At 44.9% G+C, this 27,880-nt stretch overlaps 2 protein-coding genes across 3 annotated transcripts in view; both read left to right on the forward strand.

Moving 5' to 3' along the window:
* The window catches only part of LOC115466290 (5-beta-cholestane-3-alpha,7-alpha-diol 12-alpha-hydroxylase-like), a 149,645-nt gene that overhangs the window by 55,126 nt on the left and 66,639 nt on the right, over positions 1 to 27,880 (forward strand). The gene's annotated exons all lie outside the window — the stretch shown is intronic.
* LOC115466320 (5-beta-cholestane-3-alpha,7-alpha-diol 12-alpha-hydroxylase-like) lies at positions 5,833 to 7,569 on the forward strand. The gene has a single exon (XM_030197495.1). The coding sequence runs from the start codon at positions 5,918 to 5,920 to the stop codon at positions 7,448 to 7,450; it is 1,533 nt and encodes a 510-aa protein (XP_030053355.1). The 5' UTR covers positions 5,833 to 5,917; the 3' UTR covers positions 7,451 to 7,569.

Here is a 27,880-nt window from a genome sequence, read left to right on the forward strand (position 1 = left end):
TAATAATTCAAACAGCTATAATGTACTTCTTTCTGTTACAAAAGAGCTAGTTAGAGCCTGAACTATACATTTACACCTATGTTATATGGAAACACATATATTATTCCAACAAGCAGGACCAGGCGGCTGCCTAGGTTGGAGCTGAGTGTTTGAGGGGGCTAAAGCCAAGGAAGGAAAGGAGGCCTGTTTAACCCCCGGGTCTTGCCTGGAGAGAAGACTGCAAGGCATAGGGGATTTTGGGGGAGAATTACAGAGCATTGTGGATTACAGCTCTCCCTGTACCCTGTGGATTACAAACCCACACTGCAAGGCACAGAGGATTTGGGAGAATTGCAGAGCATTGTGGAATACAAACCCTCCCTGTACCCTGGGATTACACTGGGAACAAGGAGTGCTTGGGCGACAATATATCCTAGGTAGGAGAAGTAGGAGCGAGAGTGCCTCACTACTGGCAGGATTTTCATTGCATGTATGAATGGCCCCTGTTCCAGAATGGGACATGGAGCAATTGATTGCAAACAGAGGAGATTTGAGATAGAACTGAACTGTAAGTTTGAAAGCCCTGATACCATGCCGAGGACTGTTTGCTCTGTGCTGACCATCTGAAGAAGAACACCCTGAATTGTACAGACCAACTTGACAAGTTTTTATCAAGTTACTGTTAGTAAAGTAAGTTTAAGTTTAACACTGAGGGGTCTTTTACTAAAGCTTACTTCAAGTTATCTGCAGCAGGGCTCATAGGAATAAAATGTGTCCTGCGGCAGATAACTCGAGCTAAACTTTAGTAAAAGACCCCGTGAGACTGCTGACTGATCTTTGGAGTGAAAGTGCCCAGAGAAAGAGTACGCTTGGCCTACCAGATTTATTCTGGCCCAGCTTGAGAGATCCAGCCAGTGGGAGCTGTTTGTGTGCAGAAGTATCTGTTCAGCCGTTTGGTGATACATGTTGGCATAGGTGTATTTCAGGGAGGGCGAGGGCGGGGGGGGGGGGGGGGACATTGACTCCCAAACAAGCTGCTGCCCTTCTGGCAATGACAATGTGACTGCAACTGCAGCAGCAGCAGCCTAAAGGAACCCCGAACTTCCTGGCCATGCCTGACACTCACTCTCACTCTCCCCTGCCCCTCCCATCTCCTGCAAAACCTCAAAAATGAAACCATGCGTGGGGCCCGAGAAGGTAAAATTGCTTATTAAAGGTGCAAGGGCACACAGTACGTGCAGTAGCTTTCTGCACACACACACACACACACTGTTGCACAGAGAGGGAGAGTTTTGAAGGGAGGGGATGGAAAGACTGAAAGGGGGTAAGGGTAATTGACCTATAAGTGCATTCACTCTGCAGCTCCTCAGTACCTCTCCACTCTCATCTCTCCCTACATTCCTCCCCGGAAACTCCGTTCACTGGGTAAATCTCTCTTATCTGCACCCTTGTCCTCCACTGCTAACTCCAGACTCTGTTCCTTTTATCTTGCTGCACCATATGCCCAGAATAGACTTCCTGAGCCAGTACGTCAAGCTCCATCTCTGACCGTCTTCAAATCTAAGCTAAAAGCCCACCTTTTTGATGCTGCTTTTAACTCCTAACCCTTGTTCACTTGTTCAGAACCCTTATTTTATCATCCTCACTTTAATATTCCCTTATCTCTTGTTTGTCCTGTTTGTCTGCCCTAATTAGATTGTAAGCTCTGTCGAGCAGGGACTGTCTCTTCATGTTCAAGTGTACAGCGCTGTGTATGTCTAGTAGCACTATAGAAATGATAAGTAGTAGTAATGGGGGTTGTAGTAGTTATTTAGAGGGTTGGAGAGAATGTTTGATAGAAGCAAAATGGAGCAGAGTGGGTAGAAATAGGACAGTAGAGGGGTGAGTGAGGGAAGATAGTTTGCTAGAGTGGAGGAGTAGCCTAATGCAGTGGCGTACCTAGCGCATTTGACACCCGGGGCCAGAAGCGTAGCGAGGGCAGCCGACACCTGGGGCGGTTCGCCACTGCGCCCCCCCAGGGTGCAACACGGCGCACCACCCCTCGGAACGCGAATGCACCCCCCCCAGAGCGCGCAAACACCCCCGAAGCGCAGTCTTACCAAGGGGGGCTGGCGGGAGGACCGCTCCGCCCCGAGTGCAGTCACTGGGAGCTGCATCGGCTCCGTTGGTTCCCTGTTCTCTCTGCCCGGAACAGGAAGTAACCTGTTCCGGGGCAGAGAGAGCAGTGAACAAGCGGAGCTGACACCCCCCCCCAGCGGCGTGCACCCGGGGCGGACCGCCCCTCTTCCTAAGCCACTGCCCAGGGCCGATCATTTTTTACAACCCCTCCTCTATATGACAATATTATTTTTACTAGTAATCCATGAGTCACACAACAAGGGTGTACCTAGGAAAGGCAGCATCTAACATTGCAGTGAATACTAGAACATCAATACACCCATTGTAAAACTAAACAAGACATTAGTAAAATGATCCTGCCAACAGAAAACCATGTCTTTTCACAAACATAGAACACAGATACATCCTCACCAAGTATAGAATAAGTCTCCACAAACTAAATAAAAATATGTAGACAAAATTAACTGAACCCCCAAGAGGCCAGATTCCGCATACAATGCAACACCACAGAAAGAGTGATGCATGTCTCCTAGTACTGTGCAGAATATAAAGACAGCAGAAGTAAATATGAAAAAATGGACAAATACCAATCAACACTACAATTTAAAAAACAGAAATAAAACAAACATAGAAAATAAGATAATACCATTTTATTAGACTAATACATTTTTCAATTAGCTTTCAGAGGCCAAAACCTCCTTCCTCAGGTCAGTACAGTATACTGCTGTTACGGTCCTGTCCTGACCAAAGAATGGAGGTTTTGGTCTCTGAAAGTTGGTCAAAAATGTATTAAAATTAGTCCAACAAAAATATCACCTTATTTTCATTTTCTATTTATCACCACAGCTACAATACTACTTTATTCTAAGGCAATAAATACATCTTTTTTTCTACCTTTGTTGTCTCTGGTTTCTGCTTTCCTTGACTTCTCTTCTCTCTCCCTTTCATCCAGCTTGTCTGCTTTCTCTGCCCCTTCCATCCACCTGTCTGCCCTTTCTCCCTTTGCATATGGTGTCTGTCAGCTTTCTCTGCCTCCTCCATCCACTGCCTGCCTTTTCTTTCCCTTCTATCCTGCTAGTCTCCCTCTCTCCTTTTTACATGATTCATTCTAATGTCTCCCCCCCCCCCCCTCTATCTTTATTTCTCCTCTCTCTGTACTCCATCCATATCCATCTGTTTATCTGCTGTCTATTTGACTTTTTTCTCTCCATGTCCACTGTCATTCCCTCTGACTCACTATTCTCTCCTATCCATAACCTCCACTCTGTGTCCCTGTCCCTATTCCCCCCCCCCCCGTGTTAGCATTTGCTCTCTGTGTTCCCCCCATGTTCAGAATCTACCCTCTGTGTCCCCTTCCATGTTCCTCACCCTTCTTTCTCCCTCTCTCCTGCACTCCTATCCTGGGGTCAATATCTCTCTCCCTCTTCTCTCCCCTGCTTCATAGTACTGCATCTCGTGCTCCCCCTCCCCAGATCCAGCTTTTTCCCAGTCTTTTCTCCCTCATGCGTCCCACCTTTCTCTCCCCTCCCCCTTGCTTACCTTTGATCTGGCATCACTCTCACTCTTTTCTCCACCCCCTCCCTTTTTCCCATTCCCCTGTCATTGCTTTCCTTCCTCTCTCCACCACTCTTTTCCCTTGGGTCTGGCATCCCTCTCTCCACCCCCCTTTCCCTTTGGTCTGGCTGGAATCGCTCTCCTTCCTTACTCCACCCCCGTTCTGCTTCTGCAAGCTTCCAGGCCCGCCAGCAGCATCTCAGCAATGAAAGTGCTGCCTTCTGCTTACCCCGGAAGCCTCCTCTATACAGCTTCCCGCATAGGCAGGACGCAGTACAGAGAATGCTTCCGGGGCTTGCTGAAGGCAGTGCTCACATTGCTGATGCTGCCGGAGGCCTCGAAGTTTAAAGACCAGCAAAGTGGGGTGAGTGAGGAGGGGGGGAGAGCGATACTGCACTAGTCGGGGGGAGGGGGGAGATGGGACACCCCAAGCAGCATCGCACCAGTTGGGGGGGGGGTGAAGATGTATGCAGCAACACCGCACCAGTTGGGGGAGGAGGGAAGACGTCCATGGATGGCAGCATCCTCTAACGACCTGCACCCGGGGCAGACCGCCCCGCCCTCGGTACACCACTGTCCTAATGGTTAGTGCAGTGGCCTGAGAAACTGGGGAACCAGGTTCGATTTCCACTGCATCTGCTTGTGACTCTGGGCAAGTCACTTAACTCTCCACTGCCCTAAATACAAAATAAATACCTGTATAAAATAAGTAATCCACTTTGATTGTAATCACAGTAAGTAAGTATATCAAATCCCATCCCCGTTCCCTTTGGCTATTCACTGAGATGGCAATCAGCAGCACAATGCACCAACCAATGGTCCAGGTCAAAAAATCATCTTCCTCTCATTCTAATGGCTGCATATAGTGAGTGTACATGTGGGATCATTGTTTTGCTTACATTTGTTCCCAATCATTATTGAATATGTCATAAGTATGTAATTTCCGGAACTGCTGAGGCCACATCCATTCTCTGCCTCAAACACACCCCTTTCTGTAGGCACATTTTTTGTATGTATCATGGTGTGTATTCATATGTGCATGTTTCTCCTTTACAGAATAGCAGACCTTGTACTAAAGCATAGTGCACAAAAATAGGACCCACCTAATAGGAGCCTATTCTATAAAGGAAAGTAGGTGCCTACCGTATAGAATACAAATGTAACAGAATACATATGTGCATATTCAGCTAAGCATGAACAGATATGCCAGCCAAAGAACTCTTGCTAGAAATATATGCGTGACATTGTTTTCTATACATTGTTCACCGGATTCTGTAAATGGTGCCAAAAGTTAGGCGTGCAACTTTGTGTGCGGTCTTCATTTTCATGTGTAACTTACTTGGTTAATTGGCACTCAATTGGTGCTAAGGATCTATTAATTGGCCTTAAAAGCGCTAATTGGAGCCCATTGGTAGCTAAGCATAGTATATAGTATTCTATATGCACCACACCTAACTTCTATGGCATGCAACTCCAAAGTGGGCATGGCAATGGGAGGGGCATGGGCGGGTTAGGGGCATGATTGGTAGTTAGGTGCAGTGTTATAGAATACTTGCATTTCCTTTTGTAACTACCAGGACTTAGACACAAGCATTTACACCAGCCTGACTTTAGGTGTAGAAATCCACACTCCGCACAAATTCTATAGAACCAGCACCACACTGTACTGTTATTATACAAGTCATACTGAGCACAGATCATACCAGCACCTAACTTTGGGTGCTATTTACTGAATCTGGTCTTGAATGTTTAAGTTTCTGCTTCACTCAGACTCTGCCAATATGATATGTCACCCCCATTGTAAAATATAAGTTGATTTAAATGTATACTCATTCATCACTGTTACCCAGATGATGAGCTGGGTAAGATAGGAGAGCAAAATACTAACTTTGAGAAAATATCTGTATTCTAAAATACCCCTTGTCCTTAGTTTACATTTCCTTCACTCCACTACATCTCTTCTAACCCCCTTTCTCCCCCCCCACCCCCACCCCCAGCCACCAACACACACATATGTACCTTTTCCCAATCATCCAGCCTAACTATGGAAAAATAAAAATTTGTAAACAGTAGTTTGAATACCACAGAAAGTATCCACAGGTATATCAGTGATGTTAGCCTTCTTTAAAGAAAGGGTTAAACTAGCACAGTTGCACTGCCCTTAGTTGACAAGCCAGTTAGATCTTGTTTGCTGAATGGAAATTAACACATCCTTTTTTATTTTTTTCAGTCTCCCTAAAACATCCAGTCTGCTGCCTGTGCTGAGATGAGTCTCTGGCTGCCAGTCCTTTTAGCTTTGTTTATCTCAGTCCTTGGTGGTCTTCATCTCTTAGGAGCGTTTCGTAGAAGACGACCCAAAGAGCCTCCTTTGGATAAGGGTCATATTCCATGGCTGGGACATGCATTGGACTTCAGAAACAACACTGTAGAATTTTTGCAGAAAATGCAAAGGAAACATGGGGATATATTCACTGTTCAGATTGGAGGCTACTGTATCACTTTTGTAATGGATCCCTTCTCCTTTGGATCAATAGTAAACGAAACAAGATCAAAATTTGATGTGAGCCATCTTAAAAAACAATTGGTTGCAAGGGCTTTTGGTTATCATTGTTTAGAAAATGAACGCAAGAGTCTAGAAGCAACCAATAAGCATCTCATGGGGGATGGCTTAGTGATCATGACAGAGGCCATGATGAAAAACTTGCAGAAACTGATGCTTTATAGTATTGGAACAGTAAAAAATCAGAAGGAGTGGCAGTACGATGGACTTTTCCACTACAGCAGCAATACTACGTTCCGAGCAGGTTACCTCACTTTATTTGGAAATGAAACAGTTAAGAGTATGGGAAGCAAAGAAAAAGCTGAGGAATTTGATTGGGTTCATTCTGAAGAACTATTCAATGAATTCAGAAAGTATGATTCTCTGTTTCCAAATCTGGTCTATGCTATGCTTCCTCTGAAAGGTAAACTAGAAGCCGAGAGACTGAAAAGACTTTTTTGGAACGTGCTGTCATTTAAGAAGACCATGCAGAAGGACAATGTTAGTAGGTGGATCATTGACCACCTTCAGTTAAGGCAAGAACAAGGAATGGCAGAATACATGCAGGCTAGGTTCATGTTTGTGCTTCTGTGGGCATCCCAATCAAACACTGCATCTGCAAGCTTCTGGCTTCTCTTTTTCCTAATGAAACACCCAGAAGCATTGAAGGCAGTAAAAGAAGAAGTGGAAAAAGTCCTTAAAGAGACTAACCAAGAAGTGAAGCCCGGTGGACCTCTGATAAACCTTACCAGGGACATGTTAATGAAGACCCCCATTCTTGATAGTGCAGCAGAGGAGACCTTGCGTTTAACCAGTGCTCCAGCTCTGATCAGAACAATAATGCAGGATATGGATTTTAAGATGCCCGATGGCAGAGAATATGCCCTTCGCAAAGGAGACCGAATTGGTATTTTTCCATATATTTCTGTGCATATGGATCCAGAGATCCATCCAGAACCCCACCAATTCAAGTATGACCGTTTCTTGAGTCCTGATGGTATAAAAAGTGCAAATTTCTATAAAAATGGCAAGAAAGTGAAATATTTCACCATGCCATGGGGGGGAGGAAAATCAATGTGTCCTGGCCGTTTCTTTGCTACAAATGAACTGAAACAATTTGTATTCCTGATGCTTGTTTATTTTGACATTGAGCTGGTAAATGCAGACAAGGAAATCCTGCCAATTAATCAGAACAGATTGGGCTTGGGCATCGTACATCCAACACATGACATTCAGTTTAGATATAAGTTACGTTTCTGACTTGAGAATTTGAAAATTCTTAGAGTGTTTGTACACCTTCTCAATCTGTAATATGAATCAGATATAAATGTTTTTTAAATGCATTTCCTATATGTACAATCAAAGGAAACTTTGAACATACTACTACTACAAATCATTTCTATAGCGCTACCAGTCGTACGCAGCACTTCACAGTTAACATGTAAGTAAACCAATTTCTTAAATAGTATAAAAATATTATTTTATTCAAAAAACCAGATAATACTAAATAGTCCACATAAGAGAGAACCCAAATAGTAAAAAAAACCCTCAAAAGAAGGCTATTATCATGAAAATAATCAAGGAATGTAAGGAACAGAACAAACTCAAAATCTAACAGACCTAATAAAGCGTGCTAGTCTACTGGTCCTAAACACTAGAACTTGCTTCACCTTCATGAAAAAATTGTATTGGTGATGACTCATAGAACACATGCTTATTATCTAGGGATATAATACATTTGCATGGCTATCACAAATTTGGGGTACCCCAAGATAAAATTTGTGCACAATAAACAAGGAAATTCTTCCTTCTAACTTGACGTCAGGAAAAATCAAAATTTTCTCTTCCAGGAAAGTGCAACGATTACCTCTGAATAATAAATGAAGCAGTGCTTTTATCCTGATGGAAAGCAAAGGAAACTATTAAAGTAGCTCTGGTTACAAACTTGTCTGTAGAACCCTCTAAAGTGTCTGTAAGAGTTAAACAATCTGAGGAAACGTCAGCTGTTGATATTCCCTATGAGGAACTGGTTCACCTCGGGGTCAATGTAGACAAGTAGAGGAGCATTTTCGAAAGGATGTGCAAGTCAGAATAGGGATGTTCATGTCAAAATGTCCCCAAAGGATGTCCATCTCACATGTATTTTTGAAAAGTAATATATTGAGATTTCCTGTTTGAAAATATGTGAGATAGACGGACATTCATGTGCTGGAAATGTCCAGAATGAGCAGCCATTTTACAAACTGTAATGTCCAAGTTATGAACAGGGAGTGGGAAAACAAACATGGACATCTGACTGGCAGCATTCTTAGAAAATGGCCACACAAACAACCTTGCTGAATAGAGGGGCAGCCTAGTGGTTAGTATAGTACACTGTAAATCAAGGGACCTAAGAGCAAATCCCACTTTAACTCTTTTACTTTGTAATTGTGAGCCCTCCAGGAACAGAATAATACCTCTGTACCTGAATGTTGTCATAGCCGTGGTTGAGCCCCCGCATCCTGACTCATCTTTTCTTCCTGTGGTTGGGTTCCATGACTTCTCCAGAATACCTCCCTGGCATTAAGTTCCTCCTGCACGGATTCCTCTGCTTCCTGTTTTCCAAGTTCCATTCTGGAGATTATCCAACCCTCACTCTGAAGTTCCAGCATTCTTGTGTCATTCCAGAGACTATGCAAACCTCAGTCTAATGTCCCAGTATTCTAACCTCTGTTTGGTGCCCTTGCTGTGTTCTTCAGTGCAATACAAGCCTCATTCCAGGGCAGCAGAGGTTTTGGCATCATTAATGAGGGCCTTTATAAGGAACCATGGAACTCTCATGCACTACCTTCGCAACAAGGTTTCCTGCCTAATTGTGTGTGTGTGTGTGTCTGGTATTGAGTTATCTCCTGTTTGGATTTGCCCTGCTTGTTTTCAGTTCCAGTGCCAATCCTGCTGGTCTTCAGCTCCAGCTCCAGTCCTAGCTCTGCTTGTCTTCAGTTCCAATTCCAGTCCTGCTTGTCTTCAGCTCCAGTTCCAGCCCCATTTGTCTTTAGCTCCAGTCTTCAGCTCTAGTTTCAGCCCTACCTGCCTCCAGCTCCAGCTTGGATTGTCTCAGCCCCAGATCTGCTTGTCTCCAGCTCCAGCCCCGTCTTGCCTGGTTTCTACCTTAGTGCTCTGTCATGCCTGGGTGGCTCACCTGCCGCTAGTTGCTAACCAGCGGCAGCCCAAGAGCTCAGAGCATGACAGTTTGCAATGGCAATGAGCTTGGCTGAATCACCCATCCTGCAGCTGCTTCAGCAACTCTCTCTCCAGCTTCAACACCTAGCTGATGCCATCTAAGACTTTACTTCACACATGAACCAGTTGCAGTGGCTTACAGGGGTTGTTCAGGCTCTGGCTGACTGCCTGGCCCACCACCTTCCTTCACGTTTGGATCCAGTAATTGCGATAGCTACTGTAACTCCAAGAATTCGACTCATAGCACCACCAAGATATGACGGAAACCCCAAAGAATGTACAGCATTCTTCAACCAGTGCCGGATAATTTTTGAACTGTAAGCCAGAGATTTTCCTCCTGACAGGACTCAGGTGGCCTATATCATCTCCTTGCTGTCTGGTCAATCCTTAGCATGGGTGTCTCCTCTTTGGAGACTTTCCCAAGCTCTTCAAAGACCCTCTTGAATTGTCCCAAGAAACTGTGGAGGTCATGTTTTTTGTTCCAGTTCCAGCCCTGTTTGTCTTTAGCTCCAGTCCTAGCTCTGCTTGTCTTCAGCTCTAATTTCAGCCCTGTCTGCCTCCAGGCAGAATAATTAAGTTGCTGGGAAAAACTGATGACGATTACAGTGTATTTGTTTAGCATGTTCACTTTATCCTTATCACTCTCGCCATAGCCATCCTCAGTATCCTTCAGTCTACATTTCCATTCCTATCTTTTCTTCTTTCCCCAATATATCTGGAAAAGTTCTTCTCACCTCCCTTTACTTCTTTAGCCATTTTTTCTTCTGCCTGTGCTTTCGTTAACCTTATTTCCCTCTTTGCTTCTTTCAGTTGAATTCGGTAGTCTTTCTCTTGTTTACTTTCCTTGTGTAAAGATCAGTTGCCATATTTATAGCAGCTTTCAGCTTGGACCACTGCACTTCCACTTCACCTATGCCTACCCATGCCCTCAGCTCCTTCAGGTATTCCCCCATTTTACCAAAATACTGTACTTTGAATTTTGTGCAGCTGCTCTTGGCTTCTGCTCTTATATCAAACCATATCGTGTGATGATCACTATTGCCTAGGTGGGTACCCACCCAGACATTGGAAACACTGCCTCCATTTGTGGGCAGTAGGTACAGCGTCAGCCATTCCCTCATGGATTCTGTCACCATTTGTCTGACACTGACAGACATCCATGATCTCTCTTCTTCTTTCCAGTTCTGCCCACAGGACATTCCAATCCACATCAGGTAAATAGATATCTCCCAGCAATAGCACCTCCCCTTTCATACAAAGCTTATAGATATCTTCTATGATATCCTTGTCCAACTTCTCCATTTGTGCTGGAGGTCTGTAGATAACACTCGTATGGATAGAGGTTCCATCTTTTCTTTCTAGAGCAATCCATATAGCTTCTTCCTTTCCCCACATCCCCTGCATTTCAGCCACTCTGATATTATTTTTCACATACAGTGCCACTCCTCTACCCCTTCGACTCTCTCTATCCTTCCTAAAAAGAATATAGCCCAGTATGGTTGCATCCCATTCATGAGAATCATTGAACCGTGTTTCTGTAATAGCAACAATATTCAAGTCTTCTTCAAACATCAGGGCTTGCAAATCTTGAACCCACTCTGAATGTCTATAATACCTGAAGCTGTCACAGAGACTGGTATTCCTTTCCGGCAACTACTGGGGGATTAAGGAAGTGTTGTGCCTTAATCCCTCCAGTGGCCAGCTGCTCGTTTGTGCCACACCCCTATGATCACGCCACGCTGGTAAATGTGGGAGCTAGTCCAGTGCTAGTGGCCTCTAGCATCTGCCTTTACCTTTGGTCATTGGGGCCTTAATGTGTGCTTTACCTTTGGTCATTGGGGCCTTAATGTGTGCTCTTATCAGAAATTATAGTCATTTAAAACAGCCCATCCCCCAGTACTTAATAGTCACCTATCAGGCTTATTTTCAAAAAAGAAGGACGCCCATCTTTCGACACAATTGAAAGTCGATTTTGGGCGTTCCCAACTGCTTTCTGTCACGGGGATGACCAAAGTTCCCGGGGATGTGTCGGAAGCATAGCAAAGGCGAGTCTTGGGTGTGCCTAACACATGGGCGTCCTCGACCCATAGTGGAAAAAAAGGGCGTCCCTGACGAGCACTTGGACGATTTTACTTGGTCCTTTATTTCTTAAGTCCAAGCCACAAAAAGGTGCCCGAACTGACCAGATGACCACCAGAGGGAATCGGGGATGACCTCCCCTTACTCCCCCTGTGGTCATTAACCCCTTCCACCCTAAAAAAAATTTTTTTTAAATATTTTTTGCCAGCCTCTATGCCAGCCTCAAATATCATACTCAGCTCCCTGACAACAGTATGCAGGTCCCTGGAGCAGTTTTAGTGGGTGCAGTGCACTTCAGGCAGGTGGACCCAGGCCCATCCCCCCTACCTTACACTTGTGCTAGTGGATGTGAGCGCTCCAAAACCCACCAGAAACCCACTGTACCCACATCTAGGTGCCCCCCTTCACCTGTAAGGGCTATGGTAGTGATGTACAGTAGTGGGTTTTGGGGGGGGGGGGGTTGGGGGGCTCAGCACACAAGGTAAGGGAGCTATGTACCTTGGAGCAATTTCTGAAGTCCACTGCAGTGCCCCCTAGGGTGCCCGGTTGGTGTCGTGGCATGTCAGGGGGACCAGTGCACTACGAATGCTAGCTCCTCCCACGACCAAAGGGCTTGCGTTTGGTCGTTTCTGAGATGGGCGCCCTTAGTTTCCATTATTGCCAAAAATCAGAAACTACCAAATCTAAGGACGACCATCTCTAGGGACGACCTAAATGTCAAGATTTGGGCATCCCCCGACCATATTATTGAAATGAAAGATGGACGCCTATCTTGTTTTTATAATACGGGTTTCCCTGCCTCTTCGCCGGGACATCCTGCGAGGACGTCCTCAGGAAAACTTGGGCGCCCCTTTCGATTATGCCCCTCCACGTGTCTTTAGAAAATACTATGACAAAGTGGCAAAATCACACCTAAATTGAAGTTGCTGACATTTACGCATGCTCAGGAGTAGGTGTAAATGTTCACATTTAAAGTAAGTGCATTTATACATATTCTACACTATGATAAAAAGTGAGACCCCTAAGCTTTTTGGAATAACAACCTCAAACCTGCACCAAAATAATTACAATTTTACATGCAGAAAGTGACATCTATTTGCATCATCAATGCCAAATTACATAGAAATTCCTCATCCTGTTTAAGAGATTTTTAAGTTTTACAGACTGCTGTCACAAATACCAGTTTCTGACGACTTAATTATTTACTTACTCGCTGATGTCATCCATGGTGTCATTGCACATTGATAAACAAAATGTCAGCAGAAGATCAAGTTTTAATTAACATGCTCAGAGTTGAAAAAGGATATGGTGCTAAGCGACTGTTCAGGTTGGCATTAACTGTGTTAAAAACTGTAACTTCAGGGCAGTGTTATTTAAAATTTGACATCTCAGTAACATTAAGGTGGATTTCTATGAAACCACACAACATTATTTGAAATAGATCTCAATTTATGCATGTAAAATGAATTTGGTCAATGGCATACGTACAGTGGCTGCCATCAGGGGAAGGTCACCGTTACACCCCCCCCCCCCCCTCGGCGCATCACCTTCCTCCCCGTCTTCCAAAGTACATCATCCTCACCACCTTGGGATGCATGGAGCAGTTGCACATCTGTCAGCTCCGCTGGTCCCCTGCCCCAGAATAGGAAGTAACGACAGGGGGGGGCAGGGAACCGGTGAAGCTGACAGACGTGCAGCTGTTTTGTGCACCCCAAGGTGATGAGGATGATGCGCTTTGGAGGACAGGGAGGTAGGTGATGCGCCAAGAGGGGGAGGGTGATGCCATGGGGTGAGGGGGTATGATGCGCCGGGGGTGGGGTGATAAGCCAGGGGGTCATAAGCTAGTCAGCAGTTTGTATGTCTTCCCCCCACCCTCCATCATACACAGCTCCCTCTAGCACAGTGGCTCTCAACCGGCATGTTGGGACGCACTGGTGTACCACCTAGAGCTGGGACCTGTGCCACCAAAACCTTGACAGTAAGCTTATGCTTTTCTTATCGACCACATGTTGCAGAAAATTGGGGAGAGCTGCAAACCAGGAAGTCAGGTACTTGAAATCAAATTAACTGATCCCCACTTCTACCACCAGCCCTAACTAGAAATATAACAGGCCTCTACTCCACCCCTTTCCTTCCTCCCCCCAGCAGTCACCACTATTATATTTGTGTTTCCCCTGCATCATTGTTAGCAGCAATAAAATTATATGTAAAGTTTTTTCTTAGTTCAGCTGTTAATTGTAGTGTTCAATATGTCGCACAGGTGAACATTGTCAGGTGTGTCAGCACAGAAGAAAGGTTGAGACCTGCTGCTTTTACCTGAGTACAGTGGTTGTCTGATTATCCACTGAGAGATTTTGGATCCTTTATTGTCTATGCAGGATCAAGTAATGCATGTGGTTTGATCTGGGTTTTTTTCCAGCTGAGATTGTGTATCAGCAGGAATCAATTTTGTAAATTTCTGAAGACATATTTGTTTGAACATACATGGAGATGATACGCTTGTGTATTTTATGAGAGATAAGATTTGATCTGTTTTTGATTCTTTTGTTTGATTTTATTATGTATGTTGATTTGTAATCCGCCTAGTTGTAGGCAGAATAGAAAGTTTTAAATAAATAAATAAATACTTACATACTACAGGGGCTGTAAGCTCAGTTCCATGAATTCAGCTCTCATATGTGCCTGAAGTGTATTCTAGTAAAATAACCCTTTTATCTCCTGAAAAGACAATTTATTCTAGGAAAATAATTCTTTATCTCCCTGGAAAATTTTCAAACTACATTATGGAGTCACTTTCCTAAGCTGCAGTAATCGCTAGTGTGTCCTTACTGCAGCTTATGGTTCAACGGTTTTTATTGATGACATGTCCAATGTACAAATTCAACTCTCCAAAATTACATTAATGCTATATCAAGCCACAGAAGTAAATATATCAATAGCAACAGTCATCACTTTTTTATCATTATTATCCCCCCTCCTATTATGTTTCAGCTTTTTTTCCCATTACACCAGTCCACATAATCAAAATCAAAACAGTAACAGCCTTTTGTTCCTACAATACTATCTAATAAACTCATGTCAACCAATAATATGTTTAGCAACAGTTATCATCCCTCCTCTATCCAGCATATATCACTTGCCCCCATCATATCTCCCCCCCCTCCAGCCATTGTCCCCTCCCTTACCCACCCTCCCCATCCCCTGCTCAGGATGATATATGTTTTAAGCGGTATCCAAGCTACACATTATTCCTTTCACAGCGTATTAAGAATAAGACTTCTTCCTCTCTGGGTTAAAGTATCCAACAGGTATCCCCAAATCTGTAGAAAGCACGCTTTACGTCGGCATGAGCCCCTTGCCTCTCTTGCCTCCCATGACATCAGCTGATGTACTTGATTGCGCCAGTGCCAAAATTCTGGGGAATCCGCCGAGGTCCAATACTGCAATGCGCATTTTTCTTGCAAGAAGACAGAGTTTGTGACACAGTAATATACCATCCGCACTGAGACCTCAAAATGCTCCCAGATAATCCAAAATTAACTGGAGCGGGGTTCCCTCAATCCTACAGGTCAGCAATGAAGACAAAAAAGATGCTACTCGCTTCCAGTAGCTCTGTACAATTTTACATTCCCAGAACACATGGTAAAAAGTATTATCTGCCTCACTACATTTCAAACAAGTTACTGATTGCACCCCCCACCCTATATAATTGGACTTGAGTAAAATATGCTCTATGTACTACCCTAAAGGCGCATTCCCTAAGTCCAGCTGCACTGATTAATCGAGGGATACCCTTTAAGTGTGTTACAATGTCCCAGGATGTCACGTTTATTCCCAAATCCATTTCCCATCTCTGTCGAAGCTGGGCTAGCTCCTTCCCAGGCGTTAGGCCCCAAATCCTCTGCTGAATGCATGAAATAGAAGGGGACTCCTCAGAGATTTCTTCAAAAACAATTTGACCTTCTCCCCCAACCTAATCTTTAATGCTTCTTTATCTAGAGACTGCATGTATTGTTTTATCTGACAGTAAGCAAATATATCCCCCCATCAGTTGAGGCAGTGATTTAATTGTCCCATCCATGCCCAAGACTGCGTCTAGGCAGCCAAGACCCATCTGTTTCCAGTGTGTAAAGGCTGGATTCTCTAACCCTGGCAAAAACATCAGATTTTATTTAATAGTTAATAATTCTGCTATTCTCGGGTTTCCCCCTAGCCACGTCCCTAATATCCGCCACGAATCTCTTAAGGGCAGCAGAAGTATGCTGTTCCAAAGTGGCTGTAGCAGCAGAGCTCCATGTATGTGGAGTAGTGTTATAAGTTTGTATGGACTAAAGAAAGCTTCTTCAAATCTCAGGGGAGTATGTGCACTTGATGAGAAAACCCAGTCCCTCACTTGTCTCAAGAGACATGCTATATTATAATGCTTGAGATTATGGAGGCCCAGTCCCCCCTGCCTCCACCTGTTAGGCTTTCCAGGCAGGAACTAGGTTTGTGAGCTCTTGGGCCACTGCCAAGGAGCAGCAGTGACAAGCAAAACCACCCCACACCAGAGACAAGGTAGAACTCTGACAGGAACAGCTAGACTTCACCTGCACTTGACTGCCCTTCCCCAGGAGTTGAGCCCCTAGGTGCAGGCAGCCGGCAGGACTTACAGGACAGGGCAGGAAATGGACAGGTATAAGAGTCAGGACTGCAAGCTGCCAGGCAGCCACTAGCAAGAAACACAGACAACCAAGAACTAGACACAGAAATACAAACAAGAAACAAGACTAGGAAACAAGCAATAAACCTAAGCTAAACTACACACAGACTGTGTGTATTCTATTCTTCTATCACCTTCTCCCACTACTCCAACCAGAGTTACACCTAATCACACTGACCACCCTTCAACATCTTCTGTCCTTCTGTGACTGTTCTCTTGTGCTTGACTGCTTAAATATTTTAAATTTAAATGCTTTACTTTTTGTCTATTAGATTGTAAGCTCTTTGAGCAGGGACTGTCTTTCTTCTGTGTTTGTACAGCGCTGCGTACACTTTGTAGCGCTCTAGAAATGTTAAATAGTAGTAGTAGTAGACTAACTAGAATCAGACAAGGAACTCATACAAGAAACCAGACTAGGCTGAAGTGCAACAAAGCACCACAACAAACCTCGGGGCCTTAGGCGATGCAAAGGCAAAGACAGAAAGTTTCCAGGTAGTTAATAAAGGCAACATACAAGGGAGTTCACCAGGTAAGGGTGCTGCTAAGTTCCAAAAATCCCAAGCCAGTCTGGAAGGCTGGAAGATACGGACCGGACCGGCATGACTTCTGGAACATGGGAAACAGCAGACAGTCCATTGCAGCCACCCGGTCTGGCCACCAGGTGGCGAGATGAATGAGAGCATGAAACAGAGGCACAATTGTAACACCACCCTCCCTGCAAAAGCTTTTGTTGGACCTTAGCTTTTTTTTTCGCCCAGCAAAATCTCGTTACTAGATGATAAAAGTGTTTAATGTCTTTTTGTAACAGTCGTATCGGCAATGTCTGCAATACATATAGCCATCGAGGCAATATCACCATTCTAATAAGACAAATCTGCCTATTAGAGGGAGAGTCAACACACTCCAGGAGTCCAATTGTCATACAGTAGTTCTAGCAGCCGGCTTACGTTTAATTTATACAGCACTTCCGTTTTATCCGCTAGTAAAATTCCTAGATATCTAAAAGATTTATCTGTCCACCTCAGTGGAAAATCCCCAGACCAAAGAGTTTGGGTACCCGAGTTCACTGCCAATGCCTCTGATTTCTCAAGATTTAGTTTAAATCCTGAGTAGTCTCCAAATTCACTAAAGATCTCTACAAGAGCCTCCAAGGAAATCCGGGGTTTCATTAGTAGCACTAGCAGGTCATTGGCAATCGCAGCCAGTTTAAACTCTAATCTCCCAATCGACACCCCGTGAACAGCCGAACACGAACTGATGTCTCAAATCAATGGATCTAAATAAAGCGCAAATAGCAATGGCGACAAGAGGCACCCCCGTCTGGTCCCCCGCCCAATCTCAAAGTCCCCAGAGTTATTTCCATTGACCATTACTTGAGCGCGCGGGGAGCAGTACAGAGCCTGAATCGCCTGTGCAAACCAGCCCTGCAACCCGTAAACATCCAATACAGAAAACAAAAAAGGCCACTCTACATGATCAAACGCTTTTCAGCGTCAAAACTTATCACTATGGTTCTTTCCCTAGTTAAACCCAATCGTTCCAATGAAGCCAGGATGCTCCGAAGGTTTTTAGCAACAGATCTGCCCTGGACAAAACCCACTTGCACCTCATGAATAACGTAGGGTAACACCCTTCCCATTCTATTAGCCAATATTTTTGCAAATAGTTTATCTTCCTGATATGAGGTCATCAACATTCCATCTCGCTTTGGTTTAGGAAACACTATGATCCGACCTAAATTAAGATGCTCCGGCAACTGACCTAATTCCACCCACGCGTTAAACACTTCAGTTAGCATGAGGACTACTGACTCCCCCATCAATTTATAGAACTCGGCCTTGAACCTGTCCGGGGCTGGGGCCTTGCCCAATTTGCTACAACCAATAGCCCATGTTACCTCATCATCACTGATCGGGGCATTCAAACGTTCCCGGTTTTTTTGTCTCAAAGTAGGGGTCGCTATTCCTTTCAAATAAAGATCCCCCTGTAGCCCCTCTTTCTCATCTGCGCTATAGAGTTTTTGGTAAAAAGCCTGAAATGCATTCTGTATGTCCTGATCTGTATGGATTAGTTTCCCCCCTGTTATCTTTGATAGACACTATGCTTCTAGAGGTATACTTCGGTACAATCAACCTAGCTAGCAGTTTTCCTCCCTTATTCCCATGTTTATACAATTGAAATTGATAATAGGTCTGAGATTTAACCTCTCTATCGTGCAGTAAGGAATTTAGGGCCGTCTGGACCGCTATTAGATCCAGCCTTACTCGAGGGCTCGGAGTCATACCGAACTTTTTCCGCAACCCTGCCAGTTGCTTTTCCAGTCGTATAATTTCATTATCTCAAGTCCTCTTATATTGAGTGGCATAACTAATAATTTCTCCCCGCAAAACAGCTTTCGCTGCTTCCCAGAAGAGAGGAGCACCTTCCACCGAGCCCTCATTGAACTGTCTATAGTCTGCCCACTTGGCTAGCAAAAAGTCCCTGAATTTTTCATTCTTAAAAAGATAACTAGGGAAGGTCCAACCCCGAGCGTTACGTTCCGTGTCAAACCGCAGCGTGATCCAAAATAACACACGGTCCAATAACAGCTTCCCTAATATCTGTAAAAGACATACGCGAAGTCAACAATTAGTGAATCCTTGAGTGTGTATTATGGGCCCTTGACTGATGTGTATATTCCCTATCCAAAGGGTGTAGCGTGTGCCAGATGTCTACAAGATCCAATACTGCACACAAATCAGGCAGGCCTCTAGTACCACTCTGTCCTGATACCATGGGAGAGTGTGATCTGTCCAACTGCGGATCCCATGCCATATTAAAATCCCCCCCCCCCCCCCCCCCCCAGCATCATAGGGAATGACTCCATTTTAGTGAGCGTCAAAAGTAATCTCTTATAAAATTTAAGGTCCAAAACATTTGGAGCATAAATACTACCCAAATTAACCTGTTGTCTAGTAACTGTAGCATTACAAAAAATGTATCGACCATCAGGGTCTTTCATCACATTGTGAATCTGTGATGCCACTCCCTTCCGAAATAAAGTAGCCACTCCCCCCTTACGTCCTACCGCCGATGAAGATACGCAATCCCCCACCCACCATCTAACCAATTTTGCATGCTCAAGGTCTGACAAGTGCATTTCCTGTAGGAACACTATCAGCCTTATTTTTGAAAGTGATGGGCGCCCATATTTTGACCCAAATCGGGAGATGGGCGCCCATCTCGCAAAGGCGCCCAAATCGGTATAATCGAAAGCCAATTTTGGGCATCTTCAACTGCACTCCGTCGCGGGAACAAACAAAGTTGATGGGGGCATGTCAGAGGCATGGTGAAGGTGGGACTGGGGTGTGTTTATCGGCCGAGGCGAGATGGCCGCCTTCGGCTGATAATCGATAAAAAAAGGCGTTTTTACCGCAAATTTGGGTCACTTTTTTTGGACCCTTTTTTTCACGAACAAGTCCCAAAAAAGTGCCCCAACTGCCCAAATGACCACCGGAGGGAATCGGGGATGACCTCCTCGGACTCCCCCACTGGTCACTAACCCCCTCCCACCAAAAAAAAAGAACTTTAAAAACTTTTTTTGCCAGCCTGTATGCCAGCCTCAAATGTCATACCCAGCTCCATCACAGCAGTATGCAGGTCCCTGGAGCAGTTGTTAGTGGGTACAGTGGACTTCACCCAGGTGGACCCAGGCCCATCCCCCCCTACCTGTTACACTTGTGGTGGTAAATGGGAGCCCTCCAAACCGCCCCCAAAACCCACTGTACCCATATCTAGGTGCCCCCCTTCACCCCTTAGGGCTATGGTAATGGTGTAGAGTTGTGGGCAGTGGGTTTTGGGGGGGATTTGAGGGGCTCAGCACCCAAAGGAAGGGAGCTATGGACTTGGGAGGTATTTTACTTTTTTTTTTAATTGTTACAAGTGCCCCCTAGGGTGCCCGGTTGGTGTCCTGGCATGTGAGGGGTACCAGTGCACTACGAATCCTGGCCCCTCCCACAACCCAATGCCTTGGATTTGTTCATTTTTGAGCTGGGCGCCTTCGGTTTCCATTATTGGTGAAAAACGATACCGCCCAGCTCAAATCCGCACAAATCCGATGCATTTGCCTGGCACAAACCGTATTATCGAAAAAAAAGATGGGCGTCCATTTTTTTCAAAAATACGGTCTGCCCCGCCCCTTCACGTACCTGTTCTCAGACATAGACGCCCATGGAGATGGGCGTTCGCGTTTGATTATGCCCCTCAATGTCTGCCCTAATGCGTTGAAGGTAATGTAAGATTTTTTATCTCTTTATAGGAGAATGAATACCCCCTGCATTCCAAGTGATGATCTTATTCATTCCCCAGGATGGTGCCACATAATATCAACCAGTGAATAACTTCATCTGCTGAAAGGAGCCAGCCCAGCCTCTGACCCCTTCCCCCCCCCCCCCCCCATATATCTCCGGTTATACCCCCATACATACTCCCACAGTGCTATGGCTTAAATCACAAGCATCCACAGCATTCAGCCACACATCCCCCTGAGCAGATCCCCCATTCCAACCCTCCGTTCCCCTCCCTACCCTTCCTCCCCCTTCCCCCTTCCCCCTTCCATATCCCATGAAAAACTCCCTCTATTACCCCAGTGGTCCCCGAAGGATCCAGGTCACTTCTAACGCCCCTCCTCTAAACCCTTTGATAAATAGCCCGCCTCCCCAACATACCCAATATCATCCAAATTCTCCCTTCAAGCCTAATTATATGTGCATGATCTGCCCTTAGTGCTAAACAAATCTTTAGTTACAATTATCCTTCCCTTATGCCCTCCCCTACTTCTACATCTCAATTATATTTAACCCCCCCCCCTCTTTATGCAACGCTAAACAATGATATTTTATCCCCTTTCACAGCTGCTAGAGGGCCTTATGCTACCACCAAACCTTGCTCATTATGCAAGTTCCATTTAGCAGCTCCAAGTGTCCTCAGGTTATTGATTCAAGAGTCAATGTTAGCTCAAGATCGTCCCTTTCTCTGCTGCCGCTCTATGAGATTTCTTATTCTGAATCAATTGTTAGCCATTCCATCCAAATCCAATCCGATTCCTTCAGCTTGAATTCCTAGGCTCCAATTGCTGTAAAAAGACTTCCGTCTCTTCTGCAGGAGTGTAGATCTTAATGTCTGATTGATATACAATTTGTAACTTCGCGGGATATAATAAAGCAAATGTGATTTTGCGTTGCACCAATTCAGAGCAAACAGATGAAAATTGCCTTCTCTGAGCAGCTACTCCAGCCGAATAGTCCTGAAAGCACAGAATTTTCTGATTACCGCTACACAGCTCCTTTCCACCTCTCACTGCTTGCATAATGGCAGCCTTGTGTGCAAAATTGAGAACACGACAAATGACCACTCTTGGCCGAATAGCATTCGCTTGTTTAGGGCCTAAACGATGTGCCCTCTCAATTCTTAACGGGCCCAAAGCTGGCAGCAACTCAAGTTCTTTAGCGAGCCAGGCTTCCAGAAAGTTTTTCAAGTCCCGATCTCCACGGTCTTCGGCCAATCCCACGAGGCGCATGTTGTTACATCTCGACCTATTTTCTAGGTCTTCAATTTTATCAGCATATAAAGTTAGCCGTTTCTCGATCACACTGTGATCTGCCTCCATTTTCGCCATGCAGTCTTCTAGATCGCTAGCCAGCTGCTGGTAAGTCATCATGTCCTCCTTAATTTGGGCTATGTTCTTATGCAGCGATTCCAACTTAGCTTCCGAGGACCCCAGCTTCTTTTCTAAGATAGTTTCAAGCATGCTGGTTATTTTGCCAACTATTTCTGCTGCCCATGCAGAACCGACCAGCGAGGATGCCAGGCTAGCTGGGCCCGCCATCTTGTCCTCTGCTGGCCGGCTTTTCTCCTTGTCTTTTCTCACTGATTTGGCAGCCATTCTCTCTGCTTTCAGCTTCAGGGTATTCACCAATCTCTCTGCCGTGTTTATCCTCAACCTTTGATAGGAGTTCGCCTGATTTTCATGAATTTTTCAGCAGGGTTATCGAGGAGTTGGCAGGAGCAAAACGACTAGTGGCCGCTCCTGTGCATAGTGTCATGTGACCCCCCTCCTTATTGCAGCTTAAAAGGTGCGGGGTGCACTCAGGCATACTCCAGTAAGTTCCAAATGTATGTGCGTTACCCACATGCTAAAAAAATAGGGGGGGGGGGTTGCTGAGAGGGCGTGTCTGAGGTGGGGAGTGGTCATGACAGCATGAATCAGTTAGTGCAGCTACATTACCACGTGCTGATTAGCACGGGATTAGCACATGAGACTTCAATGCCTACACCACTTTGGATTGCAATAAGGACTCATGTGTTAATTTTTGTTAATGTGCATGTGCTCATGGCAACATTAGCATGTGTCCATTGCTTGAGAAAATGAAAAATTGGCCATTTTCTGGCTGAGGTAAAAATGGCTTTAGCATGCAGGAAAGACCTGCATAAGGGCCCATTATGACCACTTTTTACTGCAGTTTTGTCAAAGGATCTCTATGTGCAGATAGCATCTGGTTACAAAATTTAATGCAGAGGGCAAAGATTCAGTTTACATCCATACAATCCCCCTCCCCTCCTCCAAACTAAACATACCCCTGGGAGCTCCTCCTCTAAATAGTGTTAAGAGGACATGCATTGCATTGTGGAATATGATGCATCTTTTCAGCTGCATTGTGAAGGGCGATTTTCGGGCAGTTGATTTATAGACATCTATCACTGTTTATTCTTGTGAATGACTTTGAAAATTGCATATCAGAAAATTGTCTACCTGATATACAGGTAAACTTATGCACAGACAGCCTGAATATATTTAATGTTATAAGCTGTTTGAAAAGGTGTTCTTGAAGTTATGAGGGGTTTGCCCTTACATGTACACTTTTAAAAATTCATGTGTTTCCATTTAATCAAATACATGAGAGGAATATGCAAATAGACTGCAAGAACTCCCAGCACCTGACAGGATGCCGGAGGGAGCATTGGGTGGGAGGAGCGGAGGCCCAAGTGGATTGGAGTAGGCCTGGGAGTCACTCCAGAGAATGCTGAAAGGAATAAGCAAATGGGTTACAAGACCTCCCTAGCACCAACCATCTCAAAACACTGCATACCTCAAGACCCAGTTGCCTACTTTTTACTTTCATCACCTCACCATCAAGTTTGTCTTCTACCTTCTACCTTCTTCTAAGCTTCAATATTTTCTTCCTTTCATTCAGCCATCTCTATTTTGTTTGAATGCATCTCATCTTCATCACTGTTGTCATGCCTCCCCTTCTCTTCTCCGTACTCTTTTGCTCCTTCTCCTGCTGGGGACATCAATCTCAATCTTGGTTCTCCAAATTAGCTCTCACCATACCTGGGCAGGTCACACCACTACTTCTCCAGTCTTATTTCTGTTCTCTTTCTCTTACTTCTCTCCCCTTCTCATGTGTCCTGTGGAATGACTATATTCATGACCTCTTTATGTCTCCTACTCTCCATTTCCTTGCTCTGCTTCAGTTGCTGCCCTATATCATGGAGGTTACCTTTTCTCCCACACACCTCGCCCAGTTGGAGTCAGTAGTGGTATCAGACTACTACTCTCACCTTCTTGTAGATTTCAACCTCTTCTTCCACCTCAGTCTCACTGCTTTTCTTCCTTTGAAGTCCACTCAGTCTACCTATTCACACCACTACTTCGCCAGGTAGAAGTCATTTGTCGACCCCCTGATAAGTGTCTTTCTTCCTTTCTCACTGACTTTGACTCCTGGTTTCCCTTTTTTTTCTTGAACCGACTTCCCCTACCCTCATTCTTTCAGATTTTAATCTTCATGTTAATGACCCTTCTCACTCTTATGCCTTTAAGTTTCTTGCTTTAACATCCTCATTCAATCTTGAGCAGTGCTCCACTATTCCTACTCAGCAGCAGGGCCACTGCCTTGATCTTATCTTCTTCTCCAATGGCTCACGCCACCAGTTTTTCCCCTCTTTGATCATCATTTCATAACTTTCACAGTTAATCAACCTCCCCCTCAATTTGTCCAATCTCCACCAACACATTTTCTCACCCACTATGTTTCCCAACTCTGTCAATGAGGCTGTCTCTTCCTATAATGCTATTCTCTCCATCGCTCTGGACACTCACTCCTCCCATTCCCTGCTCTGTAAAGTATACCAAAACTCAGTTTTGGCTGACTTCCAGAATCTTCTACTTATCTTCCTGTACCAACTCTGCTGAGTGTCTTTGGCTAAAGTCCCATGTCCATGCAGACTTCATACATTTCAAATTCTTTCTGACCTGCTTCCAGTCTGCACTTTCCCTTGCCAAACAAAACCACTACATCTGTTTGACAAACTCTCTTGGCTCCTACCTTTGCCGTCACTTTGACACACTGAACTTTCTTCTCATAGACCCTTCACCTTCAACCCCACCCTCCCAGACTATGACCGAGTACTTCCATGACAAAGTTCACCACCAATTCACCTCCATCTCTCCTTCTCCCAATGCATTCTTTCAATCTTCCTTCAACCCCTGTCACTTTTTCTTCCTTTTCTGAAATCACTCAAGAGGAAACTACACATTTTATTTCATCCTTCAAACTCACTACCTGTTCCTCTGATCCCATTCCCACCATGTACTCAGCACTATCTCTCTTACTTTAATTCCTTTTATCTGTCATATCCTCAATCTTTCACGTTCCTCTGCAACTATTCCTGATGCCTTCGATATGCTGTGGTTACACCCAGTGCATTTTCTCTAACAAAAAAGGTGTCGGTACTCAAATGCCAGACTATTCTTTAGGGGTGCGGTGATCAATGATATACCAACCCCACAAAAAAACAAACCCTCTATAACCAGCCACAGAATGTAGGAAAAGGCAGCATTGGTGTGGAGAGCTTGGTCTCTTTCATTAATACTTGGATTCCATGGGTCAATATTAGCAGGCAATGGAAAAGGTGCCGGTACTATGTACCCCTGAGTACCCCCTGAAAAAAAGCCCTGGTTATACCACTACTTAAAAAGCATTCACTGGACCCTGCCTACCCCTCCAACTGTTGCCCCATTTTCTTCCTCTTTTTCCTATACAAGCTACTTGAATGTGCTATTCACCGCCGGTGTCTTGATTTTTTTTCATCTGAAGCTATTCTTGATCCACTACATTCTGGCTTTCACCGTTTACATTCGACAGAAACAGCCCTTGCGAAAGTCTCCAGTGACCTGCTCCTGGCCAGATCAAAGGACCTCTGCTCAATCTTTATCCTTCTTGATTTATTTGCTGCTTATGACACTTTGTGTTAATCTGGTCGAGCACTTGAGCCCAGGCTGAGGCCTAGCATAAGATCTTGGCCTAGTGTAAACCAAAACAGGCACTACGCACAACCCTAGCCACCAAGCCTTGCACACACAGGACAAACAACTAGCACCACCAGGAAATGGGAGATAGATCATTCAGGTGGACCTCACGGCCTATCGAGAACCCACTCGCACAGAGTCCAAGAGTGCGGACCTCACGACCAAACAGGAACCAAGTCATACACTGGGAAGGGGAGAAAGAACAACGAGGGGTCCCCAAAGGGACAGGAGCACCAACAAAGCACAGAGCGCTAGCTAATAACTCAAGGGAAAAGGGACTGACAGACATTCCTATAGGAAACACAAGGCTGTGCTACCGGTAGTCAAGGATAAAGGAAGTCACACAAGAGAACACTCTAGGCTGAACCATACAGCACACAAGGGAAAGGGAAAATCACCTAAGAATAAACAATGCCAACTTCACAACATACAGGGATAAAGGGAATTGCTATATAGGAATAAACAAGGCTGTGCCACACAGCACTCAAAGGTAAAGGGAATCCACATACAAGAATGCACAAGGCTGGCCTCGCAACACACAGGGATAAAGGGAACTGCTATATAGGAATAAACAAGGCTGGGCCACACAGCACTCAAAAGGTAAAGGGAATCCACACACAAGAATGCACAAGGCTGGCCTCACAACACACAGGGATAAAAGAAACAGCTATACAGGAATAAACAAGGCTGGGCCACAAAGCACTCAAAGGTAAGGGAGAGGTAAGCAAACAGAGAATGTTGCCTTAACACACAGAGATCAGATAAGGAGCAGCGCTCACCAGAAACAGGAGACAGACACAGCAAAAAATGAATAAAAGCAGGCAAAAGGAAAAGACTGCTTCAAAATACAACCTGCCAGAAGCAGGGCTTACACTGCAGAGAAAGGGTTAACACAGAGGAAAGGGAAACAAACAAACAAACAAACTGGCACAATACAAGGGAAAAGCTTAGCACAAACAATACAACACCAGCCAAGCAGAGAATAGACCCAGGTGCAGTGTAGTGAGGCAATTAAGCACTCGCTGGGAACACCCAGCACTCACATATAAACTACGAGCTATGAGGAGAGAAAGCAAATCTCCACGTAAACACAGTGCACAAGCACAAACAGAGAGAGGGGGAAGCTGGCTTCAGCTGACTGCAATCAAATGCAATCAAAAGCTAAAGCAATGGTTGCAGGGAATGGTAGGCTTAAGTAGATCAGGCTTCTGACCTCTGCAGAGGCTGGATGGAAGTAGGGAGGACAGAGGGGGCAGAGGCTGGATAGATGTGAGGAGGAGAGAGGGAGCAGACACAAGTTGGAAGTGGGGAGGAGAAAGAGGAGCAGATGCTGGATGAAAGTGGGGAGGAGAAAGAGGGGCAGACAATGGATGGATGGAAGTGGGTAGGAGAGAAAGGGGCAGATGCAGGTTGAAAGTGGGGTGGAGAAAGAGGAGAAAGCAGATGTGGAAGTCAGTAGGAGAGAGAGAGAGGGACAGAGGCTAGATGGAAGTGGGGAGAACAGAGAGGGGCAGACGATGGATGGAAGTGGGGAGGAGAGAGAGAAAGGGGCTGACACTGGATGGAAGTGGGGAGGAGATAGGGCGCAGAGGCTGGATGGAAGTGGGGAGACGAGAGAGGGGAGATGCTATATGGAAGTGGGGAGGAGAGAGAGGGTGCAGATGCTGGATGGAAGTGGGAAGGAGAGAGAAGGAGGGGCAGATGCTGGATGGAAGTGGGAAGGAGAGAGGGGGCAGATTCTGGATGGAAGTGGGGATGAGAGAGAGTGGCAGATGCTGGATGGCAGGAGGAGAAAGAAAAATGGCATATGCTGGATAGGGGGGGGGGAGAGTAGAGTTAGTGAGATACTGGGGAATAAGAGAATGCGAAATAGGAGCTGGGGTGAGGGAAAGAGATGGGAAGCTGTAGGCAGACACAGTGAAAAGAGGGAAACTGAGGACTGAATAGTAAAGAAGAATTAAATCTAGACAAAGACAGAAAATAAATTGAAGAAAGCTAAAAGGAAAAGCAGGAGAGAAAAATGACAAACGGGCAGGAAATCCTGACAAGAGAGGTAAGAGAAGACAAGGAAATCAGAAACCAGAGACTGGGACCACCACATAAAAAAAAAACAAAGGTAGAAAAAAGAATGTTATTTTCCTTTTAAGATAAAGTAGTGTGGTATGTGTTAATAAACATTAATAAATACAAATAGAAAATGGAAATAAGGTGTTATTTTTTTATTGAATTAATTTTAATACTTTTTTGACTAATTTTCAGAGACCAAAACCTTCTTCCTCATGTCAGAACAAGATACCAAAACAGCAGTATACTGTCCTGACTTGAGAGAAGGGGGGTTTGG

The sequence above is a fragment of the Microcaecilia unicolor genome, chromosome 1, assembly GCF_901765095.1.
Source record: "Microcaecilia unicolor chromosome 1, aMicUni1.1, whole genome shotgun sequence".
NCBI classification, from domain to species: domain Eukaryota; kingdom Metazoa; phylum Chordata; class Amphibia; order Gymnophiona; family Siphonopidae; genus Microcaecilia; species Microcaecilia unicolor.